Source organism: Gouania willdenowi, chromosome 3 (genome assembly GCF_900634775.1).
Source record: "Gouania willdenowi chromosome 3, fGouWil2.1, whole genome shotgun sequence".
Taxonomy (NCBI): Eukaryota; Metazoa; Chordata; class Actinopteri; order Blenniiformes; family Gobiesocidae; genus Gouania; species Gouania willdenowi.
In genome coordinates this window covers 35,864,243-35,885,146 of record NC_041046.1, presented here as the reverse complement: position 1 = coordinate 35,885,146, position 20,904 = coordinate 35,864,243, and the positions used below count along the sequence as shown (strand labels likewise).

The window sequence follows — 20,904 nt, the reverse complement described above, 5'->3', positions numbered from 1 at the left end:
ACAAGCTAAATAGCACTCAGGGAATACAGATCTCTGCCAAGAACAATAATCCACCATTCATGTTCAGAATATCTACAACCACAACTTGTTACATCTATAGTGATGGCCGAATGTACAGCATGAGTCGGACTTCCATCTGTCCATCCATTTTAATGATACTGTTTGTTTATTTACCATTCAAGAATGCAGAATCCCATGTTATAGTTAGGAATAAACAATTTTCCCTATTCTTTTGAGCCGCCTAGAACAGACATGGGCCCCGGGGGGCCACATGCAGGCATTAGTATTTGGTATTTTTTATTTTATTTCTAGTCTTTTCCTTATAAAAACACACACAAAACTAAATGACAGCGAAATACACAAAATGACTCCAAAAACACACGAGCACTTAGAACAACAAGTCACAAAATGATGAAAAATCATACATAATGACAAAAAATAATAATAATAATACAACTGCAAATAAATTCCAAAACACACAGACATTTACAAAATGGCTCTAATAACATAAACATATAATGAAAATACATCAAATGATTGAGAAAAAAATACATTAATGACTCTAAAAACACACAAAACAACAAAATATACAAAATGACAACAAAAACACCAAATAAATTCCAAAACACAGGAAAATTGACAAAATACCCTTAACAACACAAAAATGACAACAACAAAAAAACACACACAAGTGCAAAATATACCAAATCACATACATAAAATGACTGGAAAATATACAAAAACTCCTAATCTGGCCTTTGTAGACGTGTGGATTTATTCCAGTAACCATAAATGATAAAAGTGATGAGAGAGCGTGTGTATAGTACACGCGCTGAGGGGAAAACTCTAAAGAAGGGGTTTTAAAACGTTTTGGATGCAGGAAGGCCTTACATATTTATTATTTGAACGTTTCAACTTAGATATTTAAGATTTTATATTAAAAAATGAATTTAAAAAGTACCTCTACTCGTCTTGTATATAACATAAAGTTTAAAAACTATGTGCACATTTATTTGAAAACAAAAAATACATTTTTTGCATGACTTTACAGCCATTGAGACAGCCATCGTACTTTGCAGTGATACAGCAGTGCATCGGGTCCAGTATCTACGTACTGTCAGTGTCAACCCTATTTCTCTAAATTTCGTCATGAAATTTAATCAATTCTTTTGTACGTCGCAACACAATTTTGCTATATTTTTTGTGCTGCATAACACAAATTCTTTTTCGTACTGGTGGGCATGAAACTTTCAACAATCGTTGAGGAGTCGGACAGAGTCAGTGGTAAACGTTATGGGTTATGGTTAGGAAAATAACTTGCGTTAAAGGCACACAGTGTAACATTTGGCCACTAGGGGCGCTAGACCCATAACTTTCATGTCAAGTGCCCCTAGTGGCCACAAGCGCCGCAGCACTGTTGCAAAATCAACAAACAGTCAGATGGGCCAGCCTCCCTTGTCTTTTGATTTTGTATGCAGACAGTAGTTGACCTGTAACTTTGGGATAAGGATTGGCTCTAAGGGCTGGGTCAGTCGGGCTAGAGTGCGAAGCGGGGCTGGGCTCGCGCCGCGGCTGGAGGAGTAGCCGTCGGCACCCTCCTCTCCCCGCCGCCAGAGACCGGGTGCTCGGCCCGCCACGCCTCACACCCTGCCCGCTTCGCACTCTCGCTCGACCGCCTGAGAGCCAATCCTTATCCCTAAGTTACAGATCTGACTTGCCGACTTCCCTCTCTAAAAAATCCACGTTTAACTCAACTATCATGGCAATTAGTGCACCATTAACCCAACACGAAACTACCATATTGTGCTCTTTTGGCTGTAAACAGAGGCTGAACTCGTTTCGGTAGCCCACAACAATTGTGAAATGCCCGTATGTTGTGACGTCATGTGGGAACTATGTATATCCGAGCCTGTGGTCATGTGACTGCCGTAAAGTTGAAAAGTTCTCCAGGCATTCTCCAGGTCACATGACCTGGCCAAAGACGATCCGTCTCTCCAAACTTAAATAGTCTGTATTTCAAGAGGGAAGCCCCGCTTGGAGCATTGATACTGTCAAGCATTGTTTATTGGCCTGAGGAATCATTTAAAATAACTCATATGGGTCAACTCTTTAGGTCAAAAAGTCTGCGTTGTGCCTTTAAATACATCAGCTTGAATTTAAGTCCAAGCAGCAGAAAAAAGACATGTTTCACCATAAAACAATAATGTCTTGGAGCACCACAAAAGTGCAGCCATGCACAAAACTATTGATTCTTTCATTTTTGTGACAGTGTCACATTATTCCATTCGTAAGATTGGGTCGATACTTTACATGCAAAGTATGTTTGTTTTATCGGTGCATTGCTCCACACATGTATTTATACATTACAGAAAAATATTTCACGGACCCTCAAACTACAGCTCGAGGACCCCCAGGCATAGGGGATAGGAGATTCTTGCTAGGAAGGGCAAAAGAAAAAATACATGAACTACTGGGCGCAGTGTCGCTTCACCATTTAGATTGTGAAGAAGAATTGCGCAGCAGAAGAAGAACCAACCTAAAGTCTTAAGAGTTTGGGACCATTTCACTGAAAGCTTTCAAATGTGGAAAAACTAATGAAAACTTTTAACCACTGGGGGGCAATGCTCCCCCTGCCCCCGACAAACTCTGCGTATACCCCCGGGGGTCTTCAGACCCCAGTTTGAGAACCACCGCTCTAAAGAATGTAATTTTTTTTTGTACTTAAGGTCCATCACAAGACAAACACAAACGTTGGCTCTTTCAGGCTTTCTTAACATAACAATGAACCTAATATCTGTGTGTTTGGATGGTTGGAGGAAACCAGAGAAATCCAGTGCAGGGAGAACATGCAAACTCAAGGACCTAAGTGCCCACCTCTGCTGCCATAGAAATCCAAACAGTGGAACAACATACTTTAAAAGAAACACACACACACACACACGGGTGGCCGGCTGTGGATTTCACAGTGACCTCACTGGTTTGACGACACGTGACCTAGCGCAAGCCTTACTATTTTTTTTGAAAATGTCATCTTCACACTGGGTCAGTGTTTTTCTTGGCGTGCTGTCTGGGTGAGGCTGGTATAACTTGAAGAAATCACTGCAGAAAAAAGAAGTGCACTTGGCAGACGACTGGCTAAATTTCACACTTCTGTGGTTAAGTTCAGATGGGCAGATAGTGTCTGATTATCAGCGAGGGCAGAAGCACTTTTGTTCTGTTGACGGAGTGTATCAAATGATCCTAATTATTGTCAGCACAAACTGTGTAAAGAATGTGCAGGAGATAAAACTTCAGTGCAGTAATTTCCTCTTCTTTTGAACCTGAGGCTTAATGGAAAGTTTAAGGCTTGTGAGTTTTGTGACAACATCTGACTAAACAAACACATTTCCAGCGTTTCTTTTCGGATCGCCTGTCAGCATTTATCCTTCTTTGAGTCAGCTGCCAGTGGTTCTTGATCTCAGCCCAAACAATCTGGACCGGGGGTGATTAATGTGGGCGAGACCCTACGAGGCTCTCGGAGAGAATGATGAGGATCTCAGACTGAAAACAGTCCAGTGAATTATTTCTTGACCATGTCATCTTTTATTTTATAAAAAGACAACACAAAAATAAAAATGTTTGCGCTTTGGTATGACCTCTGATGACCTGTAGACCTTTAGGAACATCACGGCCCTCATTTATCAACCGTTTGTACGTTCTGATCTGAGCTTACGACGTGCGTCGACCATAGCTTCGGTATTTATCAATCCTGACGTGATCCTACGCTACGATCAGACCTCACATCAGGTCTGATCTCGTGTACGCAAAATTGAATGTGTAGATTTGTGGTTCAGCACAGAAAAATGGGACTGAGACCGAAATGAAATATTAAACAAGCTGCAGATTTAAGCATTAACAGACACACATTCAGAACAGACCAAAACTAATTATTAAAACAAATTAAACAAAATAAAATGAATTTAACAAAGTGCGCACAAACGCACACGGAACACGCTGCTATGCTCTGTCTTGGAGAATGAGGTCCTATTTCCTACAGCACATCACTGGGGTCTGCTGTATGGAGGACCTCGTCATGCTTTTAAATTTAATTAGCTCCTTAAACTTTTACAAATTACAAATCATAGGTGAAATTGGCATAATAAACACAGACAAGGAACAATGTTTAACACTTTTAAAAGTCAAAAGTTTTATATATATATGTATCGACAAAAAGTTGAAGATTGATCGTGGCTGGTTATTAACGTGAAGGCTAAATGAAAAGCTGTAATTGGAATTTATTGGTGAACAATTTGGCCACATATTGTTAGTGCCATGAAAACAGCAGTGAATCAAATAAGATACATGAAAAAAAAATAAAAATAAAATCTAAATATAGCTTTTTCTACATTTGATTATATAAAATATATAAGTTGTGTGTTTCTGTTTCGTGTTTTGCTTGTTTTTTTTTTTAAATCTTTTTTATGGTGATTTAGTAATCTTTTTTTTTAATTATTTTATTTTAAGTTTTTCATTGTAAGTGTTGCTTACATTTTCAGTAAAACTGTTCGGATATACAGTGGATGTATCATAAAATGTATGATCATATATATGGAATATGTTTAAAATAACAAAGATATTCGAAAAAATTCCAAGTTGTGAGTCGCAGTTTAAAGAATGGAGTATCCACGAGAAAAACGTTTATCCAGATCACACAGCACCCTCTTGTGACGAAAATAATATTTGTGCAGTGGGGAAAGCATCATTTTTATGTTGTTGTAGCTTTATGTATATAAAAGTGGTTTGAGTCATACTTGTAAGTCATTATAAGACATAAAACAAATACCGAAAAATAAGAGAAATACCTGGAGAAGAGAATTTCCCCCTACTTCACCACTCTAAGCCCTTGAAAAAAAAGAGTTAAAAAAAGAAGGCAAATGTCAATTAAAATATGTTTTCAGTGATCCACTTCATAAAGACATTAAAGGTGTATTCAAAGATACCTAGCATGGTGTTGATATAAAGAAACTGTACTTTTTAATCAAACAAAGTGTATGAAAACATTTAGATTCTACTTTCTGAATGTTACAAGCATTAAAAGTGACCTTTACAAGTTAAACATGGGAAATAGTCCAAATACATGCCATCAGAAATTAATTTAGAAAATCTAGCAACTTCATCTAATGTCAGAAAATGAGCTTAGATGATGTAAAGCTGAAAGATTAAAAAAAAAACTGCAGACAGCAAAGTGCAAGACACAGAGAAAACACAGATGGACACAAATTTGACAAAAAATGACCCCAAAGGATGGATGCAGCTTAAAAACCTCAATGCGTTCACATTAGGCTGCATTCGTTTTGAAAACAAACACTTTCCTTCATTTTCTTGGGCAAGTCTTTCCCAGAACACGTGCGTGTCAGTGTGTTTGTGGAATCGGACGCTTGAGGCACAGCTCGCTGCTCCCAGAAACAATGGGCGTCTGGTTCTCCATGTAGAAACGCACCAGGTGACTCACACTCAGGAACACCTGATCACGAGTCCTCACCTGGTCACAAAACATACGAGACAAACATGGGCTTCACTTATGAGGGGCAGACTAGGGCTGCGTCTGAATAGTCCCTCCTATCCCCTTTTCCCTAAGCCCCGGAGGTGTTTAAGTGGCGGCCATGATAAGGAGTGTTCCAATTCTTTAAAAGCTGAGGAAAGGAGGCTCAATGCTTCCTTTATAACCTCCTTTAGCCTGGGAATGCATTCTGATGCATTCTTTACCAAAAAAGACCAGATAACGCTGCCCCACAATTCCTTCCTATTTTATTCAACATATTTCATATTTCTGAGTGGAAGGTGAGTATGAGCAGCCATTCTCAATGTGACGTTCCTTTAGTTTCATTTTTGTTCCTCTTTTCCGTTGATTTACATTCAAACCTTGTGATATTCAAGATTATATCAGTGGTTAGAGGCACAGTGTTATAAATGCACTTTTAGTAGTCCATTTTCAGAAATGTGTAGTTTTTTCAAAAAACAACATGATGGCCTTTTCCTAACTCCTTTAGGAAGTCTCCTAACTTGTTTCCGTAACCCTGTGAGGTCTTCCATGGGGTTAAGGAAAGGTGGATAGGAAAGGAGATAGGAGGGACTATTCAGATGCAGCCTAGAGGCAGTGGCTTAGTCCGTAGGGACATGGGTTTGGAGCCGGAGGGTCGCCGGTTCAAGTCCCAGTATGGACTAAAAGAACAGAAGTTCTTCTGGTAGCTGGAGAGGTAGCCTTGAGCAAGGCACCGACCCCAACACTGCTCCCTTCATTGTAAAGCGACTTTGAGTACCCAGAAAAGCGCTATATCAAATTGATGTATAATAATAATAACAGAGCTGAGAACACAGGCTCACCTGTCCGTGTGGATCCACCAGCAGTAGGTGCCTCACAGTGACTCCCTCCATCCCACTGAGGACGTACTGACCACAGGCCGAGCTGCTCTCTCTGACCAGGAAGTCACCGCTACAGCTGAGAAGAGACTCCGCCTGCTCCCTTCCCAACCTGTGATCACCATAAATAAGAAGGAATTTGTTCAAGAACACAGTGATAACACGTTGCTGGACAAAAACATTTTTTTAACGTTTGCGCCAGTGCATCCTCTTTATTTTCTGTTAACTCTGAGAAACTGGAAATCCTGATCAGACAACTTCAGAGTCCAGGAATCATAATTCATCAATTCTAAACTGGAGCCCAAATTTAACTGAAAGCCAAAGCAAAGATTAGTAAATGTCGCATTTTGAATTACTTGCAGGGATTTAAAGCTCCTGGAAATAAAAGTTTTTTTTTTTTATTAGATAAAGACAGAGTAGGCCTCATAGATCAATAAATCAAAAATAATTCGCTTGAAAAAAAAAAAAAAAAACATTTCTTGCGTTTCTTCGACAGACAAAGAGGAAAGTTGTTGTAGTTTGTTCCCACTATTCCCTGTGAACACCTCACTCTGAGAGACGTTCAATTTCAGCTGGATTCTGATCGCCCCAAAATAAACCTCCACTACTGTCAGTTTGTGAAGTCAAGAGTTGTTTTTTTTACCAAACACAAGAAAGCACAGTAAGAATGAAGTGAAAACACTTCTATGCATCAATGCAATGCACAAAACCTTTCCAGAATGTCAAAAAACAAAGTGTTTACCGTGAAGATCAAAACAAACTTTTGAGTAGCAATATCAACTTTTTACATCTTTTTTTTTCTTTTTCTCGAGCAAATGATCTTTTAGTTATTGATCTATGAGGCCTACACTAAGATAGATTATGAATCCCAGTGTAAACTATGCATGTGTAAGCCATAGACATGTAACATGGTTTCGCACGTTTGTTTTTAATTACATTATAATCAGCAATTATAATTGACCCCCAACCCTGAGACATGCACACGCACACGCACACACACACTCCAATCAGCCTAACAGTGGTGTTTATTGATAGAGTACCCAGAGAACACTGATGGTAAATGACAGATGTGAAAAACCCACCTGCCATGGAACCAACCTTCTTCCTTCATCTTTTCATGAATCTGCGTTTCAGAAAGACGAGCACTGAGATCAGCATTGACTTCACACTGCCACAAGTCTGGAAAACAAAATCAGCTCAAATGAGATCAGGGTTACTCCATAATTTAGAAAATGTATGTTCTACTGGGTGTATTTTAGTCTAAAACCACAGTTTATAAGTATCCTTATAAGCAAGATGTGTTACAAATGTGTTATATTACTACATAAAGCGTTGAGTTAACTTGATCAGGTCAGTAATGTACTTCACCTGAAGGGGGAGCCAGAGGTCCGTCTGTGACAGTGCAGTTCTCATACATGGAAACAGGCTGTGTGAGTGAGATCTGCAACAGCAGCATCAGATGAGTCATACACACACGTCACAGCACCTGACTGACAGGCCTTTAAAGCAAGGCACTGCACGTGGTAAACTCTGTGATAAATCTTTAGAGCAGAAGAGAAAAGTTGTACTGACTCAGGGAACAAACTGGTTGATGGATTTATTTTGTTGTTTCTCAGCACGTTTTCAGTTTAAAGATCATTTCTCCTATTATTCAAAAGTGGGATGTTCATTGTTTATTGTTTATTGAGATTCCCATTAGCTTCCACAATAGTGGTTACTAGCCTTCCTGGGGTCCCTGAATAAAAGCAGCAATCTCAATCTCAAATGTACAACAGGGTTTTTAGTGTTTTTTTTTTATATACATGCACATTTGTTGAGTTCCTCAGTTTTTTAGGCAGTTTATTCCATAGTTGAGATGGTCTAAATGAGACAGACTTTTGTAGTAAAACAGTTCTCGGCCGATTCGTGACCAAATCATGCTTTCCTTTTTTAAACAGGCTTTCCAGAGCCAATAGAGCTGCTTTTATGATCGTGTATTTTATTGGTTTGAATTTCATTGTGTTCACTGTAATGCACTTTGTGACTTCTGTCTGTGAAAAGCACCATATAAATAAAGTTTACTTACTTACTTACACAAATTACAACAATAGTCATCTCGAAGCACTATCAAAATATAAAACTCATAAGTAAAAAAACAATAGTTGAACTATATTCGAGATAAAATAACACAAGGGATTGAACTACCAGTTTTATAATTACTGGAGTGATACAATTACACTTTTAATACCTATTCTGTATCATTACGCCCTGTATTTACAGATTTTTCAAGGTGATGACAGTGGGTTTTTTTTACGAGAAACAATTTGCGAAAGTAGCTTAATGAGAAGGACGTGTCACTCAGGTCCATTACCTTTGCAGCTGTTGGTGTGTTTCCCTGGATAACGTTATAATAATCCTGCTGCTCCCTGACCTCACTCTCCATCTGTGCCCTTTGGTCCAGGCAGGTCTCGTTTGGACACTGTTTGTGGATGTGTGTCTCTGCTGACCTGAAAGCATACGTTTGCCTGATGTTGACACGTCTAAAGCTGAGATGTTACAACGACAGGAGGATAAAGGGAAGAGACCTGGGACTGGCGGAGAGGCACTGGGATTGGCTGAGAAGTTGGCGGAAGCGAGCTTCAAACGCTCGGCCGATGCTGTCGATGACTTCTCCGGCTCGACCGTGAGGACACTCCAGGATGTGACAGGCTGCCGTGCAGGATGAGAGTGTAAAGACACTTCCAGTTGGAACAGTTTTAGTGTGTATTTCAATCATTAACAGGTTTCACCTCTTAGATTGATGTGGTCCTTGGCAACGTAGGCGATGTATTCAGCCATATCCTACAAATGAGTTCAAAGGAAAAGAACATTGACTCAACATGAGATGATACACATGAATAGCTCATCATCACTAACAGGCAGGGTTGGGGTCGATTTTCATTTACGATTACGTTTTAAATCATCCACGTTCAATTACAATTCAATTACGATTACAGTGACCAGCATTTTTTTCAAATAGCAATTAAATTGCAATTATTTTGTATCATCAGAAAGTCCATTACAATTACAATTGTGCTCTCAATTACTAAAGTTCAATTACAATTAATCACAATTACTGAGCCTGAAATAAATAGCCTAATAAAAGTTACCCTTCCTCTTGTGTTAGCTTTCTGTTAGCATCTCTAATGATAACGGGTCCTAAATCAGCTGTAAAATACACTAAAAACAAATATGTATCATCTGATTTATTTCCTATCTATTGGTTACCTTGTTTAAGGCTTCCTAATCAATGAAAATATAGGTTTTAATATTTTTATGTGGGGGTCTATGCCTTTTAAGTGTCGGTATACCCCTCTATTTAAATGTATTTTAAATGGTAAAATGTGGGAAAGCTTGATATGAAAGATATTTTAATCATTGTTAACTACATACTGTATGTGTAGAACTGAACATAGAACTGTAAGGCGGTTCCCCAGTTTTGCATTAAATAATTGACAATTTTTATAGTTTTCATGGCAATAACATTTACAAAGTCAATTATCTGAACTCAATTACAATTTAATTACGATTACGACAGCAAGAGATTTTTTTTTGCAGTTATAATTAGAATTACACGATGATTGTAAATAAATATCAATTAAGTGATTACAATTATAACTGACCCCAACCCCACTAACAGGGATACAAAGACAATGAATAACACAGTTTGAATAAAGAAATATGAAACCCAGGCCGGCACGGCAGCAACCACCAGTGAAATGTTCTCTTTTTGTCTCGACCTTTTTCCTCATTATATTTGTCACTATAAAGACAGTTAGAGTCAAGCCGACCTTGAATGGCAGCTCTGTCCCTTCCACTCTCTACCAATGTACTCAAGGCTAGGATAGAAATGGAAACCATACAGTGTAACAGTATATCTGTGTTTTTAAACCTAACATAACTTAAATCTGTCCCTTCTGTTACTCTACTGATTTGAATATTCTTACGGGTTTTTAAACCGTTTAATGTTTTCAGTTACACTTTTTAATCATGTAAAGCACATTGGATTGCCTCGTGTATGAATTGTGCTATACAAAGACATTTCCCTTTCCTTACTATACTGTAACTAGTTGGAAATGAGAAAATTTCAATGGGAATTAATGCAGAATTTACAAATTTGAAGGTTTACCCTAAACAGGGATGTTAAATGCAGATTTGAAAAAAGAAAAAAAAAAACAATATATATTTTAGCATCTTCTTGACTTAAACAAGTATCCTTGAAAAAATCTGACAAGTTGGTGGCCAATTTTCATTTTTTATTTTCTTTTTAGAGAGAGGAGGTTGTTGAGAATTGACTGTTCAATCAAATAATTTAAGTAAACTTGAAGTTGCATGAAGAACAGTTATTGCTATCAGTGCTGCTGTTTTTGTGCCACACAGATTTTTGGTTATAAAGATATTGAGTTGAAATCATATATATATATTTTTTTTTTATGTTTAAGATCATATCACTTGTTGCAAGTCCTAAAAAACAAGATTCTTACAAAACTTCAATAATTGTAAAGGTTTACTTTAATTGTATTACATTGCATGGATGCTAATATTTAAATAATAATAATAATAATGATACTGATTCCATCAAATATTTCCCATGAAAATTTTCTAATTTTGAATATGCCCAAAATTCCCAAGCATAACTTCCAGTTGAAATTTACCAGAAATGTTTCACCCCTTTTCAACCCAACTATAACTCAAAGATAACTCTCTCTTCCTTAAACTATTGACAGAATGGCTTCTGTCGTGTGTGGGTGTGTTTGAATACGCAGGGATCTATTCTCAGCTCTGTAGCAAGCAGCATATTTAATTCAATGAAACACATTAAGAGTTATCTGTGAACGGCCCAGCATGTCCATTGTGTGATTAATTCACCCAGTCTTCACACTGATACGAGCAGTGTCGGCTTCTAATGCGTCTCCGACAGCGTCTGTGGCAGACTGATTTTAATTCCCTTCTCTGCGTTCCTCCAGGCACAGCCAGCTGAGCGGAGGCTTAGAGCACACTACAAGAATATTTCAACTAATCAATTAAACAGTGAGCTATAATCCCAGCCACAGTTCAGACGAAGCCTTTCTGCATGCTTTCTTCCACTCTAGTTATGTTAAAAAACAGAAAACACCTATCAAACATTACAGTGTTTGTTTTGTTTGAGCCCAACTGAATGGGATTGATTTTTTTTCCATGTGCATCAAGGGCACGCTAAAATCAGGCTACAGGAAATGTTTACCCCGCGTGACTAGCCTGAATTCTGTCATGTGGATATAATATGCCCTATATTTGGAGAGAGAGAGAGAGAGAGGGAAAAAGAGGAAGTACTTAATCAATTTGACTGTATTTCACAGTAGTAGAATGGCCCAACCAGGGACAGGAGTTGTGAACTAGCATTAGCTACATACTCTTTGTGCATCACATCAGCTGCAAACTTCTGTATCTATGTTGAATTGCATTGTCCCTGCCAAATAAATACATAAGTAAATTGTTTCCCACAGGATAAGACTTGATCTTTTTGTCCTATTTGTCTTAAAAATGTAATTTAGACAGCTTAAAGCTGCAGTATGTAGAATCGTGAGACTTGTATAGAAACAACCACGCTCCACCCTCCCCTCATGTACAGGCACAACTGTGGAGCTCTTAGCAACTTTTTCCCAGTAGAGACTAGTGACAAATGTAGGAACTTTATTTGGTGTAATTGGAGTTTTCTGATGTTTTAGACCGAGACTCTAACATGAATGCAAGGATCACTCTGTAGTTACTGCCCTGAGCAGCGGCTGCTCATGGAGCACCCTGTTAGTGAAAAGATCTCTGATTGGTTGAAAAGTTGCGTCAAGCTCCTGGATTTCTAAAGTTTATATAGAGGGCCAAGAGAAGCTGCAAAATTACACTGTCCTTTCAGAACACTTTGGATCACAATATGTTTAAAGGAGATATAGTTTTTTGACCAAATGAAGCAAAAAAAAAACTTACATACTGCATCTTTAAGAACAAAATAGGGTAACACTTTACTTGAAGTGTTATACATCAGGCTGACATTAAGCTTTCATTATTATGAATTAGCATGAATATGGTTAACCCTCACCTTAATCCACTAGATCACTCTACGTAACCCAAAACCAACATATCTCCAAAGGTGTCATAATTTAGCGAACCACACTTCATTTTTGAGTTTTAGATTTTTTATAGCACTTTGAGATGGCTATTGTATTATAAAACTTCAAGTTAAGTGTTAGCAAAAATCCAAATCTTTGCATAAGCTAATGAGCTTTGTTTCTATCCTAAGGTCAAAAGAATAATGTGACTTAATTTTGAGAGTTAAACATACATTTTCTCAATCTATATGAATTTAATACAAATAGTTTGGAGTTTTTATGATTATTAATATATATATTTTTTTAGTGGTATGCTTGTGGGATAGACTCTTGGCAGAGTTTGCACGTAGTCACAGATTTATTTTTCTCATGCAGTCTCATACCTGCTTATCCCTGCTTACGTTATCCCTGCATAGGTCACCAGTCTAACTGCAGAGTTCATCAGTGGGATTCGAGCACACAAACTCTGCACTAAGAGTCAGCGGCGCTCACACCAGGTCTGAACCGAGTGACCGTTCTACTTTTCTCTTGTCGTCCTTTTAACAGGCTTTGTATTTTCACCAAAAGAGTAAGTGGATGTCTCGTCTGTCTCTGTGTGTTGGAAAAAAAATATGCTTTTTTGTGAATGTCACGATGATGCTGGTTTGCTCGGTCTGAAACCTACTGAGTCGCCTCCAGAGGCAAATGAAATGGCCTGCATCGGATGGTGGGCGATTGTCTGGGGAAGAAGATGAAACAGGAAGTTTCTTTTTTTTGTGATGATACAGGACTGAGGTATGTATGTGTGTGTGTGAGTGAGTTTAGTGCGTCACCTGCAAAGAGGAGGCAGCAATCAGAGTGACACTGTCTGTGGAGACGCTGAGGATGATTCTGCTCCCGGAGAACTGAAGGTTGATTTGACCCAGACCAGCGGACGCCCCTTTACATACAGGCTGATGATGACAAAGATCAGCCCCAGTTAGGGCCCTGATGAGTGCCTAGTGTGTGTGTGTGTGTGTGTGTGTGCGCGTCACCTTACCTTTTTAGGTTTTATTGCTGATTTCCCACTAAATGTCCTCTCACAAAGTCGGCTGATTGCCTCTCTACACACACACACACACACACACACAATGAGCACAGAGGCATCTTTGTATGAATCTAACATGTGACTTACGCGCACGAACATGAGAGGAAGGAAACATCACAAGAGACTCATCAACAGCAAACAGCTGCATATGTAACTCAACCACAAGGGCCTTTAGGATGATTTAAAGTTACTTTTTTTTTAAAATATCGGTATATTTTGGCAATATAGAAAATTACAATATCAAATATCACATCTTTTTTTAACATAGCGTATAAAACACTTGTTTTAGGAGTTGCCACATTCGTCACTTTTCAAAAGAGCATGAAAATCAGTTAAATGGACAGCTGAGTGCATCCTAACCCACACCTTCTCCTAAACAAGTCACACTACAGAACTCACTCACACGTGCTGTCCCTCAGAGGACAAACAGCCAAAAGTGGCACATATTGTGCAGCTGTTTGTTAATAACTGTGCCTGTGTGGCATATTTCAACAGCAAATTTAACCAAGAATTGTTTCTCGGGTCAGATTTCACTGAGTTAAAAATATTGAGATTTATATCGTATGTCGCCATTTTGAGAAAAACATATTGAGATATGAGTTTTGGTCCATATCGCCCAGCCCTGAATACCGGGACTCATTATACAGTGTTTCATAGTTTAAACAGTTTGCTATCAAGCCAATGCATCTGATGAATTCACTCACAACTTAAGTTGTATCAAATTTACATTAAACGTGTGTAAACTTAACAAAAGTCTCTAATTATCTGACACGTATAAATCGTGGTTGCACTAAATTTTAAAGAGAATAACTAAAAAAATCTGGGCAAAACAAGAAAGTTATGATCAAATTAGCAAGCTGAAAACATATTTCATTATCGCCGCAATGCTACAAAAAGATAAAATCAGTGACAATTTAAAATGTAATGATTTCTTTATGACGTCAAAGGTTAAAAAAATAACTAATAAAAACAGTTTCTATAAAAAAAAAGGAATGTCTGTAAAGAAAATAACCTAAACTGCCCAATAAAAATATTAAATCTAAAGTAAATAAAATAAATGGACAAATAAAAAATACATAGATTTGAATTTGGAAATTGATTCATTAGCAAAACCAAGGCACTAAAACTCAGCTCACATAAGGAAGTTAATGAATTAAACTTACCCAAAAATAAACTACCAAGAAAGACATCCAGAGTAGACAATAATTCAAAATGGCTGTTTATTTCTGTCTTTAAATCCAGTTTTAGCTCATTAGAATTAAAACAAAGAGCAAAATGACTATATTTAAACAGATTTTATCCTTAAATCCGTTGCTTCCTGAAATGTAATGGATTCTTGTAAATAATAAACCAATGTGGTGTTTTGATTCCAGTTACCCTGCAAACAATAGATTTCTATCTATTAAATCAACTGTAGAACCAAAGTAGAGCCACAATCATCACAGATGAACCACTGGTGACCAGCGGCACCATTAAAGCTTTCCAGCATGGCCCCACACTTCAGAGAACTTCACAAAATCACGCCACTCACTAGAAAGAAGAAATGCTTCCTTGAAAACTGACTGCAGGACTTCCACTGAAGTCTCTCCTCAGAATCATTCACAGAGAATGTGTGTAATTAGATCTTATGCGTCGTTCTTTAGAACAGAACAAACTGTGTTTGGGTATCCTGCGCTCGGATGTTGATGTCAAATGATGGGCAGAAAGCTCCGGTTTGACAAACATCGCACAAATAATTTGATTTTGTCATTTTAGATAGACTTCGGTAAATAAATCTATAAGCTTCCTCCATGAAGCTCCAAAGCCAAAACTAATTTCCCTTCAAATACCGGAACATATCAATGGTTAGATGGACACTGTGTGTGTGTGTGTGTGTGTGTGTGTGTGTGTGTGTGTGTGTGTGTGTGTGTGTGTGTGTGTGCACAGAACGTCCTACCTTGTGACTAGCATCCTGGTATCAAAGTCAAGAGTTCTCATGGACTGGGTCACCTCCACACTACCCATATACTGTGGAAAGGACAACAAGGAGGTTGTCATTGGTGAGACTGAGAAACCACACAGATGCTAAACAGACGGGGAAAAATATTTCATCATTTGTTCGACAAGTATCCACTAGAGCTGGGAGATATGAACCAAAACTCATGTCTTGAAATGACGATATACGATATTAATCTCAATATTTTTAACTTAATAAATTCTGACTAGTAAGACAATGCTGGGTTAAGTATGCTGATGAAAAATGCCATACAGGCACATTTATTAACAAACAGCTGCACAATATTCGTCACTTTTTTTTGCTCCTCTAAGGGACAGCACATGTGAGTGAGTTCTGTAATGTGGCTTGTTTAGGGGAAGGCCTGGGTTAGGACACACTCAGTGATCCATTTAACTGTGCTTTTCATGCTGCTCTGAGAAGTAGTGAAAGCAGCAACTTCTAAAATTAGTATTTTAATACAAAATAAGCGCCAAAAATATGACAGTATGCGTTTACCAAAGTACGCGTACGTAGCGTCTAAGGGTTAGGGTTAGGTTATAACCCTATATCGCAACAATTTTTAGGGTTAGGGTGAGGTTTAGTCGTAGTCACGTGACCAAAACTGACCAATGAGGGGCGCTGCGTACGGATAGAATGTTGGTATATTGATACGGCAACCGTACGGATAGCCACTGCCTTAAACTATATACCTGAGAAATATGGAAAAATTGTAAAAAAAATGACATTGTTTAACTGTACTCTGTGAATAATATTAAATACTTTTATAATATGATTTGTACTGTGTGATAGGGGTGTCCCAATACGATATTGATATCGAATATCGATCCGTTATCAACCAGAAAACGAATATCGGATTTTATCGGACTGCATCTAAAATCTCAGATATATATATTATATTATATTGATTAAATTATAGAATACTGTAGATATTATGTTGAAGGTTAAAATGTATGTAACCAATTAGTTAATAATAAATGAGTCAAGTTTTTCTCATTCCTACTGTTGCTGACTGTTGTTCTCTGTTTGATTAACATCACTTGATCAAGACTTTTCTCACATTCCACACAACAAAACAAGTAATAAAAGTATGTATGATTCATGCTGATATTGTATTGGATCAATATTGGCCAATACTCAAGGCTGCAATATCGGTATCGTATTGAAAGTGAAAAAGGTGTATCAGGAGGACATTCATACTGTGTGATTGTATAAATCAAAACAAGTCAAAAAAACTTTAAAAAACGATATATCTCGATAGAGGCGACATTGTCAGTTTCTATATCGCCAAAATAGAAAACTCGATATATTGCCCAGCCCTAGCAGATCTACTCATCCTGATCAAACCTGCTTTTAAATACAAATGCACTCCTGGGACAGTTTAAAGCTGCTTGCAATGATCCATAACATTTTTAAACTGCATCTGTATTTCATCCAAAAGCTGTTCTAATTCACTACTGGTGCCAGTGTGACCATGAAGACATCCCAACACTTCTCTGGTGTTTCCACAGAATGAAAGTTGTGCTGAAACAATGCCAGATGTTGTTGATGTGGCTTTCCACCGAAACACCAGAATACAGATGATGTCCTGCCGAGTGACACCATAAACAAACCAGAACAAAAATGACATCAAATGAATCACTGTCTTTCTTTCACACAAGAAATTCCGGTAAGAATGAAGTATAGAAACACGTTCTAAATATCCGGAATGTTTCAGTGTTTAATCTTATTGGGCCAGCGTTGCTCAGCTCTGTGTTTATTGGCTGTTTGAGCACCGCCGTTAGCCTGGAGGCACGATGAGTAAGTCTATTGATGACACCAGACTTTAATCAACATAGTGTGCGTGGGTGCAGCAGGCTGAGTGGTGCGGATGTGTAATGTACATGCGCTCCATTCTGTGGTCACTTTACAGTTACTCAGTCATGGGGGTGAAAACCTGCAGCTCCAGGACAGGCTAAGCTCTGCTGAGAGCGGACACACACACACACACACACACACACACACACACACACACACACACACACACACACACACACACACACACAGAGCTGGTCAAAGCGGAGCAGAAAGCTGTGATGAGTCACTACTGCCTACACAGGAAGGTCTGAGTGAGAGGGAGGGGGTGGATGCATGAAAGTAAGAGCGATGCTGGCGTGAGAGAGAGAAAGATGGAGTTAGTTTCACGTGTCTGTCTTGGTAAGAATCACAGTGTGTGTAGGCCTGGGCAATATATCGAGATTCAAGATACTGTACATCGAGTTTTCCATTGTGGTGATAAAGAAAATTACAATATCTGCATTTCCATTACAGATTTTTGCAAAATGAAAGTGATTTTTCTAAACGCGCCATATTAGAAGTGGTCATGTGACCAGATACGTCGAGTCATGTGACGTGTAATTGTGGAAAGAATTTTGCAACACATACGTCTAAAATTCCTCCTCATGAAAGCGTAAAAACCAATATTTGAGTGCTTTTTCAAAATTCAGGAGTTTGCATTACCAGTTTTTGTCACGTTATTTGGATTTTGCTCATTTCCAAAGGTAATGGAAACACAGCTAGTATCGAACATCGAATCGTTTGTTTTTTTATAGCTCATTTTGTAATAAAATACTCATTTTAGGAGTCGCTGATTTCGCTACATCTCAGAACAGCATAAAAATCACAGTTATATGGATTTCTGAGTGTGTTCTAACCCAGACCTTCCCCTAAACAAGCCACATGACAAAACTCACTCACACGTGCTGTCCTTTACAGGAGAAAAAAACACAAGTGGCACATATTGTGCAGCTGTTTGTTAATAAATGTGCTTGTGTGGCATTTTGCATCAGCAAATTTAACCAAGAATTGTCTTTCTGGTTAGATTTTGAGTTAAAATATAGAGATTTATATCGCATCTTGCCATTTTGAGAAAAAATATTGAGATATGAGTTTTGGTCCATATCGCTTAGCCTTAAAAGTGTGATAATTAAAGAGGCAACTTTGTTAAACAGACGTGTTGGAACCCGATAAGAGATAAATGAGGCAAAGCACACAGTTCAGATGTGTTTGTTTTACCTTGATGTGATGATGAAGGGCTCTACTCTTCATCCCTATGACAGCACAATGTGCAGCAGAGAGCTCCTTCAGACAGCAATGACTGCCTCTGGGTTCAGTGAGGGCAGGACAGATGCTGGACATCTTGTGCAGGGTTATGGGTCTTTGAATGCAGCACAGAGCCGGGTGACTCAGATCGGGATCAGCGGAGGACCTCTCATCAGGTCCTGGGTTGGACCGGGATAAGGGTCCGTCAGATGGTCCACCATCAGGTCCTCTCAGAGCGTGTGGGGCGATGGTACTCTGCAGACGGATGTTCGCCACTCGAGGGATGAACTCTTTCAGAGTTGAAGGCCTGAGGTGAGTCGACTTCTCAGGATGCAGCAGAGCAAAGTCCGACTCCGAGCACTGGTGGTCACTTTTCTGGGGCACCATCCTTTGGGAGTTATCCTCCAGAGAAGTCAGAGAATCGTTGCGCAGACGACTGTATTTAGTCCGTTTTAGCATACCTGAGAAAGATTGGGACTTTCTCATTTAACACTAATGAGCTGATTTTATACCCAAGTGTGAACCTGACCTGCTGCTGGGAGTCCTGGTGGGGATTTGGAAGTGGTTCGCTCTCGCATAATCAGGTGACTGAAAGAAGCAAAATAGAGCGGGAAAAAATCTATACATTTCTGTACTTGTTTGAAGTTTTGCTGGAAAAAATGTCACCTCCGATGGTGGAATTTGAGGTCAAACCAGTTCTACAATTGATGCAATGCATGAAAAACCAAATCAAACTCAAATTCAAAGGGATTCCCACAGATTCCACTTGATTGAACTCACCAGCATGGGACTGGGGTGTTCCTGTGCAGTCACTCAGAGCACAGCGGTTGTCCCATCATGCTCATCCACACTGCTTCAGTCAGCAGAGAGGCTTCCCGCTCTGCTCCTCCACAGCAACTTTCCTCTTCCCTTTCCTCGCAGAAGATCCTCATCGATTTTATGAATGAACTTTCTCTTTTTGTGAATGAAATCCTCGCTCACTTCCTCTCTCTCTCTCTCTCTCGATGACGCTGCTTGCAGATGAATGAAGCAGAGCAGAGATTGACAGGGGCCCTCTGAGGCTCCCACTCCCCTCCCCTCACCCACAAACTACCATCCAATCACAGGCGGGCAGGGTGACTCATGCTGCACACACACACACACACACACACACACACACACACACACACACACACACACACACACACACCTGTACTCCTTTATCCTGAACATTAAAGTGTCTTGTGACTAGATTATTGCGATTACTTTCTTACGCTAAATTAGATTTTCTTTTCCTGGTTTCTGAAAATAGGTCAGAAAAACAAGTCAAGTCTATTTTTATTTAAATAACCAGCTTTAATAGACAGGACAAGGGATATTTGTGTTCATATTTGCTCTAGCCATCGACTATTACATTATTAATATGTGGTGCCAGAGCAAGTGCTGTCTGTTAACAAGTTTACTTCTACTGAGCTAAAAAACCACATGAAACCAACAGCTTGCATTTTAATAGGATTACAAGGTCCTCAAACACTGACGTGCTTAATTCAAAAGGCAGTTCTATCGCCACCTGGTGGTCATTATTTAAAACTGCAGTTTGCTTCACTGCAGTTGCTCAACTCATGTACAATAAATATATTTTAAACCCGGACAGATTTTACAGCAAACAACTAGTTTAAAGCAAACCAATGCGAATAAAACAGGGATTTCTAATTGAGATATAAGTTTACAAGAAGCAATTTGTTGACTACCTTTATGAACAGACGACTATTTATTAATTATTTAATTTAATGTAAATGGGGGAAAAAAAGTAAATCGAGTGGTTTATATTCATCACTACAAAAGGGGTTTATGGACTATTTTATCTATTTTTAGAAAGTGTTTAAAATGCAAAGTTGATGATAAGTTTAGCTAACACTGCCGTTGAAAAGTTTTTTAAAATGTATTAAACTTTTATTTCTTTTTTTTTGAATGGTACAACTAACAAATTAACATTTTTCATGGTTATAACAACCGTTTTTCTTGGTAAAATTCCATTTACAAAAGTAGTAAAAGTAGTTTTTTTACTCACTTTAAAGCAGCGTCATCGTGATGGTGTTTGACCTGCAGAGGCCCAGTGTTGTGTTCAGGGTCTGTCGGAATGTCTGGTAACATTTCTGAAAGAAGTTTTCTATAGCATAATTTTTTTATATATATATATAAATTTGACCACTAAATTAATATACATTGCTATTTTAACTTTTTTGATACAATGAAATGTTTCACATTTGCCTTGATTATAATAT

The 20,904-nt window shown here is 38.5% G+C and overlaps 1 protein-coding gene across 3 annotated transcripts; it reads right to left on the bottom strand.

The window, feature by feature from the left end:
* Positions 1–5,256: 5,256 nt before the first annotated feature.
* Positions 5,257–20,781, bottom strand: LOC114454188 (SHC-transforming protein 1-like). 3 transcript variants are annotated; one of them, XM_028434460.1, is made up of 15 exons: positions 20,691–20,781; positions 19,421–19,650; positions 19,170–19,228; positions 18,614–19,101; positions 15,503–15,573; positions 13,519–13,582; positions 13,313–13,432; positions 13,165–13,218; positions 9,168–9,219; positions 8,964–9,087; positions 8,750–8,885; positions 7,768–7,840; positions 7,482–7,578; positions 6,364–6,511; positions 5,257–5,521 (listed from the first exon to the last, which is right to left on the bottom strand). In XM_028434460.1, the coding sequence occupies exons 3-15, from the start codon at positions 19,216–19,218 to the stop codon at positions 5,393–5,395; spliced, it is 1,605 nt and encodes a 534-aa protein (XP_028290261.1). In that variant the 5' UTR covers positions 19,219–19,228; positions 19,421–19,650; positions 20,691–20,781; the 3' UTR covers positions 5,257–5,392. The 3 variants fall into 3 exon arrangements, with proteins under 3 accessions (XP_028290261.1, XP_028290271.1, XP_028290280.1); XM_028434470.1 differs by having other exon boundaries at positions 19,421–19,653; positions 20,691–20,743; XM_028434479.1 differs by having other exon boundaries at positions 5,389–5,521; positions 7,498–7,578.
* Between the last annotated feature and the right edge of the window lie 123 nt (positions 20,782–20,904).